Source organism: Electrophorus electricus, chromosome 6 (assembly GCF_013358815.1).
Source record: "Electrophorus electricus isolate fEleEle1 chromosome 6, fEleEle1.pri, whole genome shotgun sequence".
NCBI lineage: Eukaryota > Metazoa > Chordata > Actinopteri > Gymnotiformes > Gymnotidae > Electrophorus > Electrophorus electricus.
This window is the reverse complement of record NC_049540.1, coordinates 6,723,654-6,743,298: the sequence shown is the minus strand read 5'-3', so window position 1 is coordinate 6,743,298 and position 19,645 is coordinate 6,723,654. Positions and strand designations below refer to the sequence as shown.

The 19,645-nt window shown below is 40.3% G+C and overlaps 1 protein-coding gene across 1 annotated transcript in view; it reads right to left on the bottom strand.

The window, feature by feature from the left end:
• lamc3 (laminin, gamma 3) overlaps window positions 1–19,645 on the bottom strand; it is a 71,132-nt gene that overhangs the window by 38,164 nt on the left and 13,323 nt on the right. The window contains exons 3-6 of the mRNA XM_027004143.2: window positions 11,957–12,087; window positions 11,061–11,227; window positions 3,316–3,504; window positions 2,137–2,254 (exon numbers count right to left, since the gene is read on the bottom strand). Coding sequence (XP_026859944.2) covers window positions 2,137–2,254; window positions 3,316–3,504; window positions 11,061–11,227; window positions 11,957–12,087 — 605 coding nt within the window. The remainder of the gene's footprint in view (window positions 1–2,136; window positions 2,255–3,315; window positions 3,505–11,060; window positions 11,228–11,956; window positions 12,088–19,645) is intronic.

The following is a 19,645-nucleotide window of genomic DNA, read 5'->3' as shown; positions in this document are numbered from 1 at the left end:
CTCAACCTGGCTTAAATGTGTTTACCTTGGCATAGTTGAATAAGGAGAGTCCAGTACATGGAACTGACATACCGTGAACCTCAAACTCTGTTGTCACCTTTAACGTACAAGCAAAATAGGGTCGAAAAATGGACCGATTCCAAAAATACTAGACTATTAGCTAGTCTTGACTCACTAATATTTACACCCCTAAAATTTGTACACACTAGCCCACGTTCTACCTTAGGCAAAATTAACACTGACAGCCAAAACTCTGACAGTTATTTTGAAGAACAAAATGGCAGGGCTAAGATTCCTATTTAGAAGGATCCTGTTGTTTGTTTGCTCTGCACATTTCACTCCAGTTTATCAAACCTTAGACAACAACTTTTTGGCATCACAAGCTTGACACAACTTGTAAGTAGCTAGCCATGATTTTATGAACTTTTGCCAGATGAAGCCACATCTTGCTCTGAAGGTTAGTGAGCTAACATGTTTAATTTACTTTGTGTCATCAAGATTGTAAGCAAGAAGCAAGATAGGATAGTAACGTAATAAAGTAAATAATCAAATGGATAAAACCCAGTCAGACAAATGAAAACTGGCTTAACAAACTCTAAGCAATGAAATCCAAATTTCATACTTGCCATTTATTAAGCCAATACTTAAACACCTCCCCTGTTTTTAAAGATAATTTCTGATGATAATTTCTGAATTAAACCAAATAATTTCTGTGCCACTGAGGAAATGGGAAGAAGATTTCTCATTTACTCCTAGTGCTCACTTCTGCACACATTCACCTTCGCCTTATACAATATAAAGACATTAACAGAATACAGTACACTGTTCAAAAAGATATACAATGGGAGTGGTAGACTCAGATATCTGAATAGGTACAACTGACAATTCTGTACATGCCATATGGTATTTTACACCCAACAAGCACTTCTAGCATCATGTTATAAATCAAATATCTTTACTGTTGAAATAAATCTTGCCCCACTACCCCATCACTCCGTTTGTTAGATGACACATCAGCAATCAGATTAACCAAGGTAAACATTAAAGCAATAACTTTTGCCAAGAAAACCATTCAGATGAACTGTAAATCAAGGAAAAACTTTACTATCAATCACTGGAACACCTATATTACAAAACATATATTCATGGAAAAGCTTTGTATCTACCAAAAGCAAAACTGTTGAAAAAAGAATAACCAAACACAAGACAACAGCCATAAATACACCATACATCCATAATCATTCCACATATCTGTGGACCTCTCCACTCATGCTCCTTCCTGTATTTCCTAACATTCACATGTACACACTTGCATGTAAGCGCACACACACATGCACACACAAACCTATAAGACAATGATGTCGCAAGTCATTATATTCTAACACATTAACGTGTGCACTATTATTATTATTTTGTTTTGGTCTGATTATTTTTGTCATGGTATTATGACTAGGTTATTCACACTAATAAAGTATTATTGGTCCATCGAAGAGGGCGAATGGTGATAGGCAAAATAAATAAATAAATAAATAAATAAATTGAAAATGGGAGCATGAAGCAAACATGCCAACATCCAGTCTCGGAGCAATGGTTATAAAATCTAATGTCACTGAGCAGTGGTTCATTGGCTGTGTGAAAAGGATCAGTCTTGCCCCATGTGGTGGTGAGGGTTTACAGTTAATGAAAGTTAAAGACCAGTTGCTCATCCATGACACAAAACTATATTAGACAACACCTTCAGACCAGCAAGCTAATAAGATCCCTTTCAGTATGTTCACCAACCTGAGCATAAAAGGAACAGATGTACTGTACCATACTCACCCAAAGAGACAGGGACAGTGACTATGGTTCTTTGAATTTCAGAGACAAGAAATGTGATATAAAAGGGTATTTTGTCTTAGTTGTTGTGTCAGATCGTGACTTAGGTATAATTAACTCCTTTTTAAAAAAATATATCCAAGGTTTAAATTAATTATGTTGCTTTATATTTATTTATCAAGGCTTGGCAGAGTTTTGCATTTCACTTTTATGTTTTTCTTCCTTCATTGCTCTCTCTCTCTCTCTCTCTCTCTCTCTCTCTCTCTCTCTCTCTCCCTCTCTCTCTCTCTCTCTCTCTCTCCCTCCCTCCCTCATTACCTGCATCCCCCGGGGACGAGGGAGTGGAAACCGGGTTTGCAGACATCACATTTTACCCCCATCACAGTGGGCCTGCACAAACACACCCCATCGTTGTCACACTGCAGACTCTCAGAGCCTGGAGAGACAGATAGAGAGGGAGAGAGAGACTTTTAAATGTATTAAAAAGACAATCCATGCTTTTTAATGAGCAAAACCATGGCTCCAGTTGCATCATTGACATGGTAACATGAATATTCGCATAATCAATGTTCTTTTTGCCATATTTTTTTCAGGTGGCCTGCAGCCTGAATCTGTTGCTGAAATTTCTTTAATTTTTTTTGTTTTGTTTTTAATAGATTCCCCTTTGCAGTGAAAATTGAAGATGCAGTCTGACGAGAGACAGCCACAATGGACTACTAAGAAAAGAACAATATATTTCTGGTGTATAGGGATCAGATACCAATTATGAAGCAGTTCTAATTTGGGGGAATGAGACGGCGTGTTGCACCCAGCTGATTCTGCATACCTAGGCCGGGTCGTCTTGGGATTGCATGTTATTACTATTCAGTCCTTGTTTTCAGGAGCAGAAGTTAAAAAGGAAACGCTGTCAACTCTCTTGTCTGCATGTGAGTGCGTGTTTTACTCTGTTGGGTTCCATAGTGATCCACATTGACAGGCAAACAAAAAACCCAAATGCTGTGGGGATGCTGTGCTGAGCCCCATGAGGAAAGAAAGTTTGCTTTACACATTATGACTTGCCCCTGAAAGACCAAAAGATTTTCTTTTGGCAATTAGAAAACTGGAGTTTGTGAAGGGCAACATCACAGTACTGCACAGTGAAAGTCTCCTGTGTGTGTGTGTGTGTGTGTGTGTGTGTGTGTGTGTGCGTGTGTGTACTCTTTCACTGAAAAAATATTCAAAGCATAACATACTTTTAGTGTTAAGGGGACATTAGGTAAAATACCCCATGAGGTAAACTGAAAAAAAACCAAAAACCCAAAACTAAAAGGGTGATAATACTTTTGGCTGGAGTGAAACTTTTTGAGGTACAGGCATTCTTTTAGGTCGAACAATATTTCCATTATAAAAGTATTTATAGTCATACATAATTTTGTGGAAGAGCTGCATGAAGATAAGAACACTATAACAATAATTTAGGTCACATGTAGGTAACATAGCGATGAGTGTGTGACTAACCCATAGTGTTGCAGGTGCAGTTGTGACAGGGCTGAAGGGGAGATGCTCTGTAGAAGTTCTCTCGGCAGCTCTCACAGTGCGCCCCGGACGTGTTGCCTCTGCAGCCAATACAGCGCCCTCCACTGCCTGTGCTGCGGTACAGCTCCACATCAAATACACACTCATCTGCATGTCCACTGCAGTTGCACACTGATACAGGCAGAGAAGGAGAGAGAGAGAGAGAGAGAGAGAGAGAGAGAGAGAGAGAAGAGCACAAAAAAAGATGACACAGTGAAGTGAGACGCAAGAAAAGTTGATAGTGAGTGACAGTAAGAAAGCCAATGGTACCAAGACAAGAAATTCGAGCTCAGGTTCTCCCACCAACAAACCACTCTGGACGCTGACACGTCTGTGCAAAAGAAAATTATTCAAGCTCTACCATCCAATCGCTTTCTTCAAACGCAGCTCATTATGCATCTGCACTTAGAGGTGCCAAAGTGGGAAATGACCCGTTTTATTCCAAACCTGAGTGTCTCTTTAGTCTGCAATAACTGTAAAATTATCTCTATCCAGTGGGCTGTACTGTCTGTCCATGTCATTGAAGAAAAATCATTTTGCTTTCATATTAACAGAATTCATATTCCCAGTGCATAACTGCTTATTAATATAAAATGTCATCTATTTTGTATTTTAAATACGTGGCAGAAGTGTATTATGCAGAAAGCTCTTCAAGTGTGATAGAAGAGATTGAGGGTGTTTGGCTAGTGGCATGGAAATGACAGTATAGGTATGCTGTCATATAGTAACACCTATGAATGACATGTTTATAGAAAATTATGGAAGCATGTCATATACCATCATATATGTCATATACCATTCACCACAAGGTCCCCTGTGTTGCTTTACTTCTTCCTTCTTTCAGCTTGTCACCATGTACATTGTGTGTATACTTCATCATCCTGATGATGCTGTGCCCCCTTGTTGTTACCCTATCATGTATAACGGCCTCACCTATGTCCTGTTTAATTCCTTAACTTCCCCCTTGTATATATAACTCTGCTCCTCCATTCCTTATAGGTTATTCTTGATGAATGTATCTCGATTTGTGTGTATGCTATGTGTCTGGCCTCTGAGAGTTCACCTTTACTTTTGTTTCATTGAGCATGTTTGTTTTAACTCAGTTGGGTGGAGATGCCTGATCACATGGAGCAGGCACGTGAGGCAAAAGGGTTTGTGGTGCACCAGCTGGTGGATATGCTGGACCGGCTAACTGGCAGAGACACCTCCAGTTGGGGAGAACACCGGTTGACCTGCCTGTCTGCGCACCTGTCCTCATTACTGGATAGGAATGAGGCAGGCTTGCTCCAGGTGGGACACACTCCTCTGGAACAAGAGGACGATGCCTGGAGCAGTGACTCTCTTCATCATGACCACCTGCAGTCTCCTGGTTCAGCCAATAGGAAACAAGAAGGGAGTCCCCAGCATGGCCATATGCGACAGCCATTGCAAATGCCGCAGCAACCATACCTGGGCTTGAGACCTGGTTCGACACCTGGATGCTGTCGCTGCCTTCAGGCTTCATCTCAGCCCCAGATCAAGAACCAGTGCTTCCTACTGTCCCTACCCTGATGGCCAGGGCCTCCTTGTGCATGAAACAGGGAGGATCCCTCGGAATTTCTCGGGGGGATGCTACAGGTTCCTTGGTCTCCAAAGGGCACTCGTCCCAGAGTTGCAGCCTCCACTGCACCCTGCCCTCAGGAGGACACTGTCCCAGATATGCTGTCCCCTCATCTGTGACCCACGTTCAGGACTACACCTCCACCGCCTAGTCCTGTTCCTGGGAGTCCTACCCATCCACAGTCCTGCTGTTGGATACATTCCCTGGTTCTCGATCTGGCCACCCACTCAGTCTTTCCTCATTGTCTCTGTCACTGTAGGTGTCCATTTCCCCCATCATTTTCAGCTGTCTGTCCCAGTCTCCGCCTTTGTCTCTGTTTCCGTCCCAGTCAATGTCTTTGTTCCTGTGTTCCAGTCCCCTGTTCAGCCCCTCCTCCGGTCTGCTCCCATATGAGACCCCACTCCCTCTGCCTTCCAGCCTCCTATCTATTCCAGTGATTTAGCCCTAAATCTCCTGTTCCTCAGCCCTGTATTGAGTGCCCTGTCCAGTTGGCAGTGGGCTCTGTTTCTGCCCCTCACCCTGCGGGTTTCTGCTCTTTTTACTCCTGGCCCATTTATCCCAGTTTGGGCCCCATTTCCTGCAATATGGCACCAGCCTCAAATCCACAGTCCCACCAGCTTGCACACTGGGAACAATGCATTCAGCGAGAGTTACTGTAATGGCCCCCTCTTCTATGTCCTCCGTGTTTGTTTGAACCAAATGACTCAAGCTGGCATCCTGCACTGCATTCATCACACATCCATATGATCTTTTATGCTTTGTTTAATAAATGCCATTGCATTCTTGTCATAATGATTGTGATTTGTTATAATCTGTTCTCTACTGTATTACAGTAGAGGGTGGAGGGCAAGCAGGATGTAAGTGCGAGTCTATTTTATTAAAGTCCACAGTGAATAAACCAAGACAGAAACAACATAAGGATGAAGAGACCGAAATGGGAAAATGAAGATACAGAATAACGTAAAGATGCAGCCTAGATTAAAAACAAAGGATCAGGGTAAGTGGTGCAGCAAAGAGTACACATACATATATATAATGCTAACCAAGGAACAAAGACCAAGGATATATAGACTAGGGGAGCAGCAAAGAACCAAAACAAAACAAATGCCCATGGCACATGAAGCACATGTAAACAGTCACAGACTAAAGATAAACACAGGTGAACAAAGAAGATTACTGTAACAATTTTAATTTAAACATTTTTTCAAATTATAACACATTATGCTAACAGTTTTAAAAACAATATAATTATTACTATTAAAATTATACGCTATATGTGTTCATGAATATAAATATACATAAAAATGAATTCATGAATTCATGAAAATTATGAAAAACATATTTCATACAAGCCCTCAAAGGCCTTTTAAAAATATATGCACTTTTATATATATATATACACACACATACATTTCATAGCAAATGTTATTGGACATTTCTTCAGTTGGAATTTTTAAATCTAGAATGATAACTGTTATAACTGCTTATTGTTGGTGGGCATTTTGGATAGCATGGTATTTAGTTCAATGCATAGTTCAATACATAGTTCAACACAATACTTCTAGAGAAAACCAAGTGAAGGAAATGGAGAATGTCCAGAACAGATAAAGAGTTCTGTACATCAATGTTACTGATTGAAAATCTCTGGATCAAATGAATAATGTTGATAAAAGTTCACCATCATAAAAAGAGAGTGCAAGCTTTTCCCTCCATTCTCGCCTCTATTTTATTCTCTACATCTGTGCCTCTATCTCATGCACACTAATTCAGCTCAGTATCTGGTCTGATTTGCTTCTGAATTTGGCTTTTGCCAATAATGGCTTCCATTTTCTGACCAGACCCGAACATTAGGTGGAGACAGACTGTTCACCAGAAACTAGTAGTCAAACTTGAGTACAATAAAAGAATGAATACATCATATCTCTCTCTTCACCATTTACACTCTAATGACCTGATGCTGGACACAAATTCTTATTCTACACTCTTGCACTTCTAATATTCACTTCAGTGTAGTTGCTGTGCAGTTCACATTAGTTATTGAATATTATAACTTAATATTCATTTTTAGAGGTTAGGTTGTTTGACTCTGGAAATGTTCACCTTGTAGTTCACATCTCCCTTACCTCCTACTTATGTACATCAGGTGAAGGTGGAGATTATTACATTTAAGTCTGTAAATAATTAGATTGTTGAGAAATGTCATAAAGGTTTTATAAGTTAGCCATTACATCCATACTTTGTCAGTAATCATATCATCATAGCCATACAGTGTAGTAATTGTTTTTCAAAGATTCAACGTTTTAAATCTTAAGTCTTTTATCTATGAGAATGTTCTTATCCCACCCTGCAACACATAGACAGTGCATGGCAAGAAACAGCCAAAAAGTCCAATATGATCTTGTTGCTGTCCTCTGACTTTGTCAACTTTTTGACTGCCCCACCCATACACTTTGGTCCTTTAACGCAGGTCTCCTCTCCATCCAAAAGTTTAGACTGGTGTCTGTAGGAGGCAGATCCTTTAGTGTCATGGCCCTAAAACTACGGGACAGTTTACTTCGATCTCTCGTAAAACACACCTCTTCTCCCAACACTTTTCATAACCTCTTTTCTTATCTGTAGTTGTTAATTATTGTGTTGTGTCAATTTGTGTCAATTTTATTTATTTACTTATTATATTTATCTATCTATCCATTTATTTATTTATTTTCCCAACTATCACTGTAAAGCGACCTTGTGCCTGTGAAAGGCACTATATAAATTGAACTTATTATTATTATTATTATTATGGAAACTTGAGACTGTAACTGAAGTTGGAATATTCAAGCTTTGTATCAAAACAAAGCTGCTTCAGTACTTAAAGGAGCAATAAGTCATTTTTCCAGCAAAAAGTAGCAAAGTAAAGTGATTAAACTGATCCCTGAAAGTGTTTTTTTATTATTTGTACATTATTTCTATAAAGTACAGCTCATGAGATGAAGAATCAAATTGCTTTGTGTTCCTTTAAATAACCAGTTTATGCTCTGTCTAGTGTATCCCCCATGCGGAGGTGGTCATATTCAAAATAAATTTAGTACAGAATCCCTGAAACATCCAGGCCACTAGATGTCAGTCTGGCTGTTTCTTAACATAAAGAAGACTCATTGAAAAAATGACTTATTGCTCCTTTAAGCAAGTGTAATTAATTGTCACAGGTGATTGTCAATAATCAACCATTGCATGCACAATTGATTTTGATTATTTTAATAAGCGTGACACTTGAGCAAACTGGACAGTAAATAAAAAATCCTACTTGTGTCTTGCATATTGTTTACAGCTTTGCTACATAACACCCTACATTTGACAGTTGTTTTTGTTTTAGTAATATAGCAGCTGTGTTCAACCTTGTTTGCACATTGACCAAAAGGCGAGCACAAAACCAATAGTGAACACTGAGGAGGACGTGATGGATGGTACATGAGAGGGGCATTTCCTAATAAAAGGGTGTTCCATAATAAACGGGTGTTCCATGTTATAGGGATGTTCCATGATAAAAGGGTATTCCATGATATAGGGATGTTCCATGATAAAAGGGTATTCCATGATATAGGGATGTTCCATGATAAAAGGGTATTCCATGATATAGGGATGTTCCATGATAAAAGGGTATTCCATGATATAGGGATGTTCCATGGCAAAGGCGGAGTTCTATGGCAAAGTGGAGGGCTGCAGCCAGATCCTCCTACCAAAAGCCATGGACATACCACTGCACTTTGGCTGGAGCAAAATGGGTATTTTAGTGCTCTCTCTCTCTCTCTCTCTCTCTCTCTCTCTCTCTCTCTCTCTCAGTCTCTCTCTCTCTCTCTTGCTCTCTCATTTGCATACTGGAAAGTTCTCACAGTGTTCTCACAAGAGGGAGCGCTCTGTGCCTACCAAAAAAGGACATACTTCCCACAACCAATAAATATGCATGCTTTCTTTCTTCTTTTTAATTATTTTTTTTGTCTTGATGTTGCTGTTTTTGTTGGGAATGCACATATAATTCACAAACATGTCTTTTGTTGCAATGCTGTAGTTAACTGAAATGTAAATCCTCACTTTATTTAGGGGAACGACAGTCACGACGGAAAAAGCCATCTGTTGGCCACAGAATACAAGTTAATTAAAATGACGTGTTGCTTAATAGAATGGCAAATGAAAGCAACTAACGTCATTTTTGTTTCATTTTGTGGGTTTACTAAATCAGTCAATTACTGCCTCCCTCATTTATGAAAACCATGCAGCTGTATGGCAAACTACAAGATTGATAAGCTGTATAGGCACACATATAGAAAAATCCCCAGCTATCTACAGCCACAAACTGGTGCTAATTATATTGGATAGTTCTGAAACAAACATGCCTTATCTGAAGGAGGATAAGCAGATGTAGTATGTCCAAGTGCACCTGAACACACTGTCTTTGAGTGTTGCATACATATGGTGCAATTACCCCCATTGCCGAAGCACTGCCACCTCAGGACATGATCGTAGTGAAGTGTAACAGCTCAGCTGGGACTGACCAAGGGTGGCCAAATTTAGTAAAAAGCACCAGTCCCCATATGCATATACTCATGTCCAGCCTGCCCCTGTGTGGTCTGCATTTAGAGTGACCTTGCTGTGGGATAACCTTACTAAAGCCATGTTAAGTATATATTAGGTTGCCAAATCAAACATATTGCCTATGCTATTTTATCAGTTTCAATATGATCATTATTAAAACTGAATATAAGCAGAAATGCATAACAACTAGTTAATTTATTTAGTTACATGAACTTGTCAAACTTTGAGGGATTTGTACTTTTCAGGGTAGATACTAACCATAACACTTACACTCATCACCCCCATCTTGAGCATACACTCACAGGCCTCTTTATTAGGTGCGTATATCATGTAGGTGCATTTTATAAACGTATAATTACAGATTGCCACCCAATGTTTTGCCATGCACAGTTTGCGACCCACCACCCATCATTGGTCAGTTTCCAACTGCTGACCGGGTGTTACTTGGGTGGCATTCCATTCTTGGACCAGCAGTGCCACATGGTAGTGGTATGACAGTGGGTGTTGTGTTAGTATGAGTCCAGCTCAGCAGTTCTGCTGGGGTTCTTACATGTGTCTGTGTGTTGGATTTAGAATGGACTGCCACGCAATAGCATCCAGCCAACAGTGGTTCTGTGGTTAGCAGAAACCCACCTTTGATAAAGCGTTGGCTTTCATGAAGATAGCTAACACAAACTGTAAATCTGACCATACAGGCTACATAAAGCATGCTTTAATAAATAAATGCTGTCACGATATGGCCCCTCCCCCCTCAAGTCTGCGTGCATGTCTGTGTTCGCATTGCCATGCCCTCTTGTGTCGTGCACCTGATCCTTGTTGTGTGTAATTGTCATGAGTGTATATAAGTCTCGTTTCGTATCGTCAAAGTTGTCGGTGTTTGATCTAAGTAGTCTGTGTTAAGACGTGTATGTTTCATGTGTGAATAAAACGTATGTTTATGTTCGACGTGCCTCGTCCCTGCATCCTGCTTAACCCTCGTCCGTCACAAAAACAATCATTTTTTTCCTCAATTACATGACATTGATTAGTAAATCCACATTCCTTGCACATTTCTCAAAAATATCTGTGGAATAATAAAGCAAAACCTTCTCACCCTGTGATGTATGTGATCTTATGAATCAGACGACAAACACAGAAAATGTTGTTAACATGCATATCATCAAAATATAACATCTTACAGCGATAGCAACATCTAATTAGCACAATGACAATTAGACTATATGTGCTGTTTTTCTGAGAAAAGATTACCATGAGACTTAGGATGTGATAACATGTAACATCTGGACCGATGGCACAGTTTCTTGAGCTTTTCTACAGCACTATACAGAAGTTGTCTAGCATAAACGTTGAGAATGAATGTCCCACTTGCTCAGGGTTTTCTCAGCCCTACTAATTTCACTTTTCAATCACAGCAAATTAAGTAGCAAATAGCAAATGCAAAGGATGCTTTCTGAAATGAATTCGTATGGCAGCAAGTGCTGATGGCAAAAGATAAAACAGTTAAGGTACTCACTCATGCACGGGTTGGCCGAGTCGGCAGCGGCACGTGCCCAAGGCTGCTCCTGGTAAAACGGGGCGCAGTGCTGGCAGTCTGACCCGGCTGTGTGGTGCTCACACACGCACGCCAAACGGCCAGCCTCGCTTGGCACGCACTGGCTGGCATGTCCATTACACTTGCATCTGTGGTTTTTGAAGTGAGACAGTGATTTGATTGGGTGGCAAAATGACGCTCCATAAAGACTCTGTTGGGGGTATGTATGAAACTCAGGAAGTGCTGTTTGAAACTGTTGGGCTTCAATACAAAAGTTACAGAGAAGAAAATGCTACTAGAAAATATCATGTGTTCTATGTTCTTTGATGATTCACTAAAGCTAAAGAATTTAGACATTACATATGGCCTTCCTCCCACAGCTATGCAATCATACACACACACACACACACACACACACGCACGCATACACACACACACACACACACGCATACACACACATGCACGCACGCACGCACGCACACACGCACGCACAGATCATTCCCCCTCTTTCATATCCTGTTTACAATGCAAACACATGAACTCAAACAAGCTCTGTTCCTTCTGCAGAACAGAACATAGTTTTTAGTGCTAGTAACTCTCTCTCTCTCTCTCTCCCTCTCTCTCCACCTTCTTTCTGTTTCTCTATAATATCACACAAACCTGTAGTTGTGTTTGCAGGTGGACACTATCAAGTTACAAATGTTTGCGTTTTTATTTGTGTCTATGCACGTGTCTGTTTGTGTGCGTGTATGTGTGTGTATGTTTGGCATAAAATAGACATTCTCAACACAGCAATTAGGGTGCTATAGGCTATGCATCAACATCTCATGTTTGTTTGTATGTGTTTGCATGTGCGCATGTGTGTGTGTGTGTGTCACCTGCCCCCCACAGAGAAGTCAGAGATGGCGTAAAAGTAGGAGCGGAGCACTTTGGGATCCTTAAAGAACTCATCTCCAAACGTGTTGAGCCTGTTCAAAGAGATCAGCAGGTCTGTGGCTGTCACCCATTCCTACAGAGAGACACAAAGAGAGAGACAACGAGACAGATGGAGAGAGAGACAAACCGAAGGAGGGGAACACGCTTTCTGTTAATTCTCTTAAGTCGAGCTGGAGTTTAAGTTTTTTAAGTTTCTTGTGTGTAATTTCCAGTCTTAGAATGCCTGACTTTTGTCTTAGTGGATGTAGTGCCCACTATTGCAACATAAGAGTAGATGAAGAGATCTATTATACAGCTGATCCCAAAACAGTTGTGCTGTAGCTTGTAGTAAGTGTGTAGTCAGGAGATTTTTACAGTTCATCATATCACACTTTCAAAGATTAGGAAGAGACGAGAGAAGGAAAGAGACGGAAAAGAGAACAAATTGCTGCTATTTATGTACACAACAACAAAGTTGGATTGAGTTTAAATTAAATGACAGAACTGAAATGGAGAAAGAGAGAATGTTACCTGCTATTTTAAATTCACTTTTTGTTCTGGAACTCTTTGTGAAACCACTTTAAGTATTTGACAGTGAAGTCACTGAGTGTGCTAGCTCCTCTATTAGGTCTCTGTCAAGGAGATTCATTTGAACAGCCAGATGGACCCACAGCAGTGAAGAAAAGAAGGACACATAGCAAAAAGGAGGTAAATGTGTGTGTGCCTGTGTGTATGTATGTTAATTGTGTGAATGTGAATGTTCATTGCTGGTTGGAGGCCAGTTTATAAGGTCAGAGAGTCAAGATAAAGGTTAAAGACTATACAGGAAAAGTGTAAACATGTGTTTCAGATAAATGGAAAATACACACACACACACACACACACACACACACACACACACACACACACACACACACACACACACACACACACACACAGCAAAACATAACTTGGACCTCTACTGATTTTTACTTTTTGCACCTAATCATATGCTGTTCTTAGGAATTGAGTATGTTGCCACATAGGTTTGCCTGTACAAAAATAAGCAGGTCAGCCTGCTTTGTTAGCTGATGCCTCTCTTCCTCAGGCGATGTGATAGTAGGCATGGATACCAGATTGATCAGGAAAGAAAATGATTGTTTTTGACAATACTCTGTAGCTCATTAGAGAAATAAAGAGAACCAGTCCCAGAATACGCCCGTCGGGGATATTTGCAGTAAACAGCTTACTGTAGTAAATTGCTGAGAAGATAATGTTTGTTCAGCTAACAGACTGCTTTCTTTCATTATGAAACTATTTAATCTGATGGAATCCATTTCAATAGAAGACTCCAGTGGGTAGATGAAATTAATCAGAAGCTTTCTGGATGTCCTGGTAAAGAATAGATCATTTTCATACCTCAACTGAAGAATTCCATCCAGTTCTGAGGAGCGTTTGCAAGTATGTCTGGTATTTAATAAACACAACAAAAATGATATTTATGATCTGTGACCTGAAAAGGTGGCCCACTATTATGCACCCATTCCTGTCTGAATGAAGTTAGGAAAATCACAATGAGCATGTGCATAAAACACGGAGGGAGAGAGAGAGAGAGACTGAAGGAGCAAGAGAAAGAGGGAGAGCGAGAGAGAGAGAGAGAGAGAGAGCTTATCACTCAGTGGCATTTGGGTCACTTTTGTTCTCACCAATGGATTTTATACGGGACAACCAGCACCGCTGGGGTGAGCTGACACTAGACAACAAGAGGGAATAAAACACAGGAGCTTCGCCATCACCCTGGAAATAAGCACATGCAACATTTCTGAGGGCTGAGAACTTATTCTATTCTGAACAAATAGCAGAGGGAACAGAACCAACCCTGTGAGTGCCCTTTCTGTCTTTAATGCGCCTTCTCTCGCACCACACACTCTCTAGTTCTCTTTTATTGTATCAATCCTTTAATATCCAAAGGGGGTCTCTCTCTCTCTCTTTCTCTCTCTTCTCACGTTCTCTTTCTGTCTTTCTCGCTCTCCTGTTCCCTCTCCATGTCTCTCTTCTCTTCGTTGCACCGCTGAATGGCCAGTTGCACTCCCTCCTCATCTCCATTCTTCACCTTCCATATGGCTCCCCTTTCAGTCTTTTGTCAAAAAGTTTCGCTTTCTCATGGCTAGTTAGAAGGGAACTCAGCAGAAACTTCAGCGTGCCATGAATCACAAAGACAAACAACAGGATGGAAGTAGGTGAGAGATAGTGAGAGAGTGTGAGAGAATGAGATGGGGAGAGGAAGACACAGGAAAAGTGAGTGAGAGAGAGAGAGAGAGAGAGAGAGAGAGAGAGAGAGAGAGAGAGAGAGAGAGAGAGAGAGAGAGACAGACTCTGAAAGGATGCTGACTCTACAGTGTAGTTCCATAGTTGCAAAGTTTGACCAAAACTGATGATAGTGGGCTACTTCTAAAATATAATGCAGAATCACACTGGTCATTCAGGCATTACATAGATGCTGTTATCCAGGGACATGAGGGTGAACTTTATAAAATACTATATGTGACATTGTGTGTATTTTCTCACACTTCTAGATTTTTCATATCAAGTTGTTTCATATCAGTTTTGAAAGTCTGAAATTTTGATTGTTTTTGTGTAATTTCTATATTATTTTGGGAAGCATTGAAAATATATTTGAGAGCAATTAGAGTGTTTAGAATTGTAGCTGAGCACACAGCAGTTGATGTGACAATTTAATATGAGCCAAAGTAAATCTTTCCAAGATGACCCAAGGAATATCCCAGTCACATCTGTTAACCCTAGATACATCACCATTCCTAATGGAAGCAATTTATTATTATCATTAGGAATTATCATTCCTAATGAAAGCAATTTATCATTTATTAAACAGAATAAATGATTAATAATAACATTGAAGAATAACAATAATGAATAATTGTCATTTGATTCCTCCTCCTTCTTTATAACGTTTCACGATCCCCCTGCAAACCTTCTTAATATGTACAGAATAATGACAAGTGAGTGAAATGCCCAGGCCATTGCACACCTCGTGGAACTCTTTTGATGCTAAAACTATTCATCTCTTAATACATCCTGGCCAAGGAAAGGCCATTGCAGACCTGATTAACTGTCGCCGTCTCATTAAGGCTCTGCCTTATTTGAACTTGCCTTCTGAAAGGTCACCAGACTCCAGCTTTGCAATTTGCATGGCTATTTTTGTGCAAACAGAAAGCTAACGATGGCGGAATGTACAGCACATGATGACTGAATATTGTAAGTACGAGTGATCACAAGGCGGACGCATATGCTGAGAAGAGAGAATTATTAGGGGCAAATCCAAAATCAGGGTCGATAGTACGTTCCAAGGTCAGTTTACCAACGTGAATAGATCCAGTCTACATGATGAAAAAGAAGGGAAAACATGAAACCAAACAAACCAAAAACAACTAGACAGGCTAAATTGAAGTGTAAAACACTGAAAATGGCTAGAACAGTGAACACAACAAAACAACGAACACGACAGTCTAGAACAAACAACACGGGCAGCGTAAACACAAAATGGACAACAATAACCAGTAAACTTGGACAGACATCACAGGGTATATATACACAGGGTAATGAGGGTTAACAAGAAGCAGGTGTAACTAATGAGCGGTGAAAAACAAAACAAGGACCGGGACAGGAACTGGGAAAAAGAAACAATGATGCAGGACAGGGAAACCATGGAGACAGGATGCTAGGAAGGGGTTAATCATGACAAATATACAGCGAATGATAACTGAATATACAGCAAATGATGGCTGAAAATATACATTTTCTGATGCCTTTTGCTGAAACCTCTAGGTCCGAATATGCTGTGTACAATATTCCATGTTATTAACCTATATATTTACGTATGGATTTACTGTCTTAACTACACCCCTATATCTTACTGGCACTCCCAGATCATAGGACATTATAATAATATGAAATATTCCTTTTCATCTTTTGACTGCCTTTTTTGCCATGATTTGTGCTCGGTAAATATGACTTAATTGTCTGAACCAGTTGCTCTTAAAATATTATTTACTTTGCTGGGTGGAGGCAATCTTTGAAAGGTTAATTATTAGGGCGCTTATTGTCTTATTGTGCAAACAGCAGCAAAAGCTTAATTAGCACCCGCCTTTACTGCTCATTTGCTGGGTGGGTTCATTATGGCCATCAGGGATAAACAGTGTTTTGTTTTTCATTTGCAGCACATTTAAACATGGGGATAATGGATTAGCAAGGCAATATGCTTTCCCAGGAAACATCACATATAAGCACATTTATGGGCACGCACACACACACACGCACGCACACGCACACACACACACACACACACACACACACACACGCGCACGCACACACACAAACGGATCATTCCCACTATTCCAAATCTTATTGACAATGCAAACACATGAACTCATACGAGCTTTGCTCCTTTATCAGAGCACGAAGTACGTTTTCATACATCTGAGACCTTACTCCTACTTGTAATGTATGGTAGACCTTACACCTACTTGTAATTTATGAAATTTATTTTCTTTTCTCTCCCACAAAATTGTTTTTCTTTATATTCAGTTTTTCAACCATCTCTCTTAGTTCCTGCTTGTCATCTGTTGCAGGGTTATGTAGCTCTCATACTGTTATCTTGGCTGCACTTCCTTTCTCTGTGTTCTTTTACCCCGCCCTCTCAGCACTTGATCCTCTAGAGGTATGCTATGGGGAAAAAGAGTTGTCTCTAGCTACAAAAATAACTTTTTCCTTTTTTAAAAATACGATTGCTTAAGTTTAGCATGCCCTCGCGCCTTTTATATGCACCCACATTCGTATTTAGCACCAGCATTTTAATTTAACACCATGGGTCTCTAAACTCACCCAGGAAACGAGAGAGCATGGGAAAGAGTGAGAGAGAGAGAGAGCGAGCATGAGAGAGTGGGAGAGAGAGTGTAGGAGAGAGAGAGTGGGAGAGAGAGAGAGTGTGGGAGAAAGAGTGTGGGAGAGAGAGAGAGCAAGAAAGCATGTGCAGCATTTTAATGGATGACTGAACAAATTAAATTTGAATTCATGGAGCAGCTTTCATCTTCAGTGTGGATTATTTATTTATTTATTTATTTTTGTTGAGGGAAAATACTATAATAATGGTGTACAAGTTGAAAACAGGGATCCTTTGAAGTAATCCATTACTTCTACGGAAATGCCTAAGCATTGGGTTGAGAGGTGAGCTTATGTTATTGCAGCCAATTTATTTAGTAATGATGAATAGTGGAAAAATATGAATACGTTAGCATATATACACCCAGCTACGCAGCCTTTGTGATAAACAGGACTGGTCAGGGGAGGATGAATGGACAACAGGGAGTAGGACTACAGGAGCTCATTGGAGTCACACATAACAGCAAGCACAGAAAAAAGGGATTATAGTAACATGTGGGGAAATCAGGGAAGATTTTTTGACACAGATTTGTCATAGTCCATGACTCAAAGGAAAATCTCAATTTAACCAGCAAGTCTAGGCTTAATTTATATCTCCAAAGTCCACTGACTTATGCCTCCACTGGCTAATGCATGGCCTTCTAGAGCTGCATTTCATTAAATACATTGAACCAAAGTTAGAATTAATATTTCCTTTTATATGCATTATGTATTGTTGCTTGATCACTGCATGTCATAATAGTGATATTATGGGACCAGGGAAAGGTCTTACCAGAGCTATTGTTTCCAGGATGCATGTGTTCTATATTTACAGTACTTAAACATTGTGACTCATGTAACTACCTCACAATACTTGTAGTACACTCATTTATATGTATGACAATTATTGTTAATTTTGTTCAGTATGTAGGAGGTATAAAAGTCTCACAAATGAGGTCCACATGACAAGCTTCTAAGATGTGTTCACTGATGGACAGGAGGGTTATGTTTGAGATTTGGAACATGGAATCATGTAGTTAACAGGTGTATTAGGATGACTTTCATTTATTTAAAATTCCCTCGCACTAAAAGATACTCCAAAAGGTTGTTGCTTCAGTCAAAGACAACACAGCGAAACATCCCAAATGAGAGCCTGTGAAGAGGATTAGCACAGCAAGTACAGCCATTTTCACACTGTGAAGGCCTTTCTTTTCTTCTTGGAGCGGCTTTTTAATTCCTGGATTACTCTTGTCATAGAAACATGACCCAGGGGGCTCTTGTGTCTCCCATCATCCAATTCCGAGTTCAAACATCCTCTCCTTTCTTCTCTCCTCTCTTGCTGTCATCATACATTCCGTGCATGTATTCGGCAGGGAATGAGTGCGAGGCATTTAAAGAGCAGGGAGTGATGGATGCGGGAAAAAAGTTTGGAACGTGGAATCATGCAGCAGGGGATACACTGTACGGCAGGATTAAAATGCAAACGTTTAAGGCAAGATGAACGCTGATGAAAAATGTGCGCTTTGACAAAGTCTTAAGGAGAGCACACGCATCATGTGTGCACATGCAGTGTGCCAACTTGTGCCTCTGGCTGGGCCCAGATGCTCCTCACTGGTTTGTGGAGGTTCAGGTGAAGCAAGTTAGAAAGAAGGGATTGCACTGATGTAGCAGTATGATAGTGATATGATTCCTCAGAGAAGCTCTTTTAAAAGTGGCAATTTCCTACAGCTAAATTGCATGGTTTAGAATAGCGTGTTAAACTTCTGCATTTCCTTCATCTTTCTGTGGCATCTTTTCTGTAGTTCTGAGGCCCATTAAAATGGAAATGAACAGTTTTTTTTTGTGGATGACTGATTTGTTTGTGACAGTGCTAGCTCCATAACCACTCCAGTACCATCACCTCTGTCATGTTTCGTGCATAAATGTGGTCACGTGTGACACATGACTTGGATTGTAAGTACTATGAAATGAGGCCAGCCTGTCCAGACGTGAGACACTGGGCAAGGCTCCTTCCGCTCTGTATGTGAGGAAGCTAACACTAACCTTTCCACTTATGTTTATAGTTCGTCTGCCTTTAAACACTGCAACATTTAAACTGGAACTGGGTGTTTTCCCATCACTGTCCCACCATGGTGGTTCCACAAGTAAGACTTTCAACATTTGTACCAAGTTTGAGTCCAAGTTTGACAAGAACCAGACTAAGACCTTCAAAGAGCATCTCAGGAACCTGTAAGGTTTGCAACACATTATGTGCAGAACACATGATGGGTTGCAACACATTATATGCAGAGTCACCAGCCACTTCTTAGAAACTTCACTTTATTAGAAACTCCTCATGGATCTACAGTGTGTATCTGTTGCCATGTGCAATTTGGTAGTCATTCTATACCCATTCCTCAGTGCTCAGTGTCTGACCACAGGACTGGTGTTAGCTCCATGTTTTTGGTAGACCGCTCTCAACCCAGCAGTGACACAGAAACATAAATAACCTGATGAAATCTTGTACCAACACAATTCCCTCTACCATGTCAGAGTTGATGTTGTGTTGAGAATGGGCCATCAGCAGTGGTCTGTGGGCAGGCGTTTAAGCCAAAGTATGCATCCCAATTGATGGGCCACCAACTAGATTGTAGTTACTGTATGCATATAAAATGAACGTTAATGTGTACAGTGAGCTTGTGGATGAGGCAGATGTCTTTAATGACATGCATTACTGTTTCGTGGGCAAAGATTGG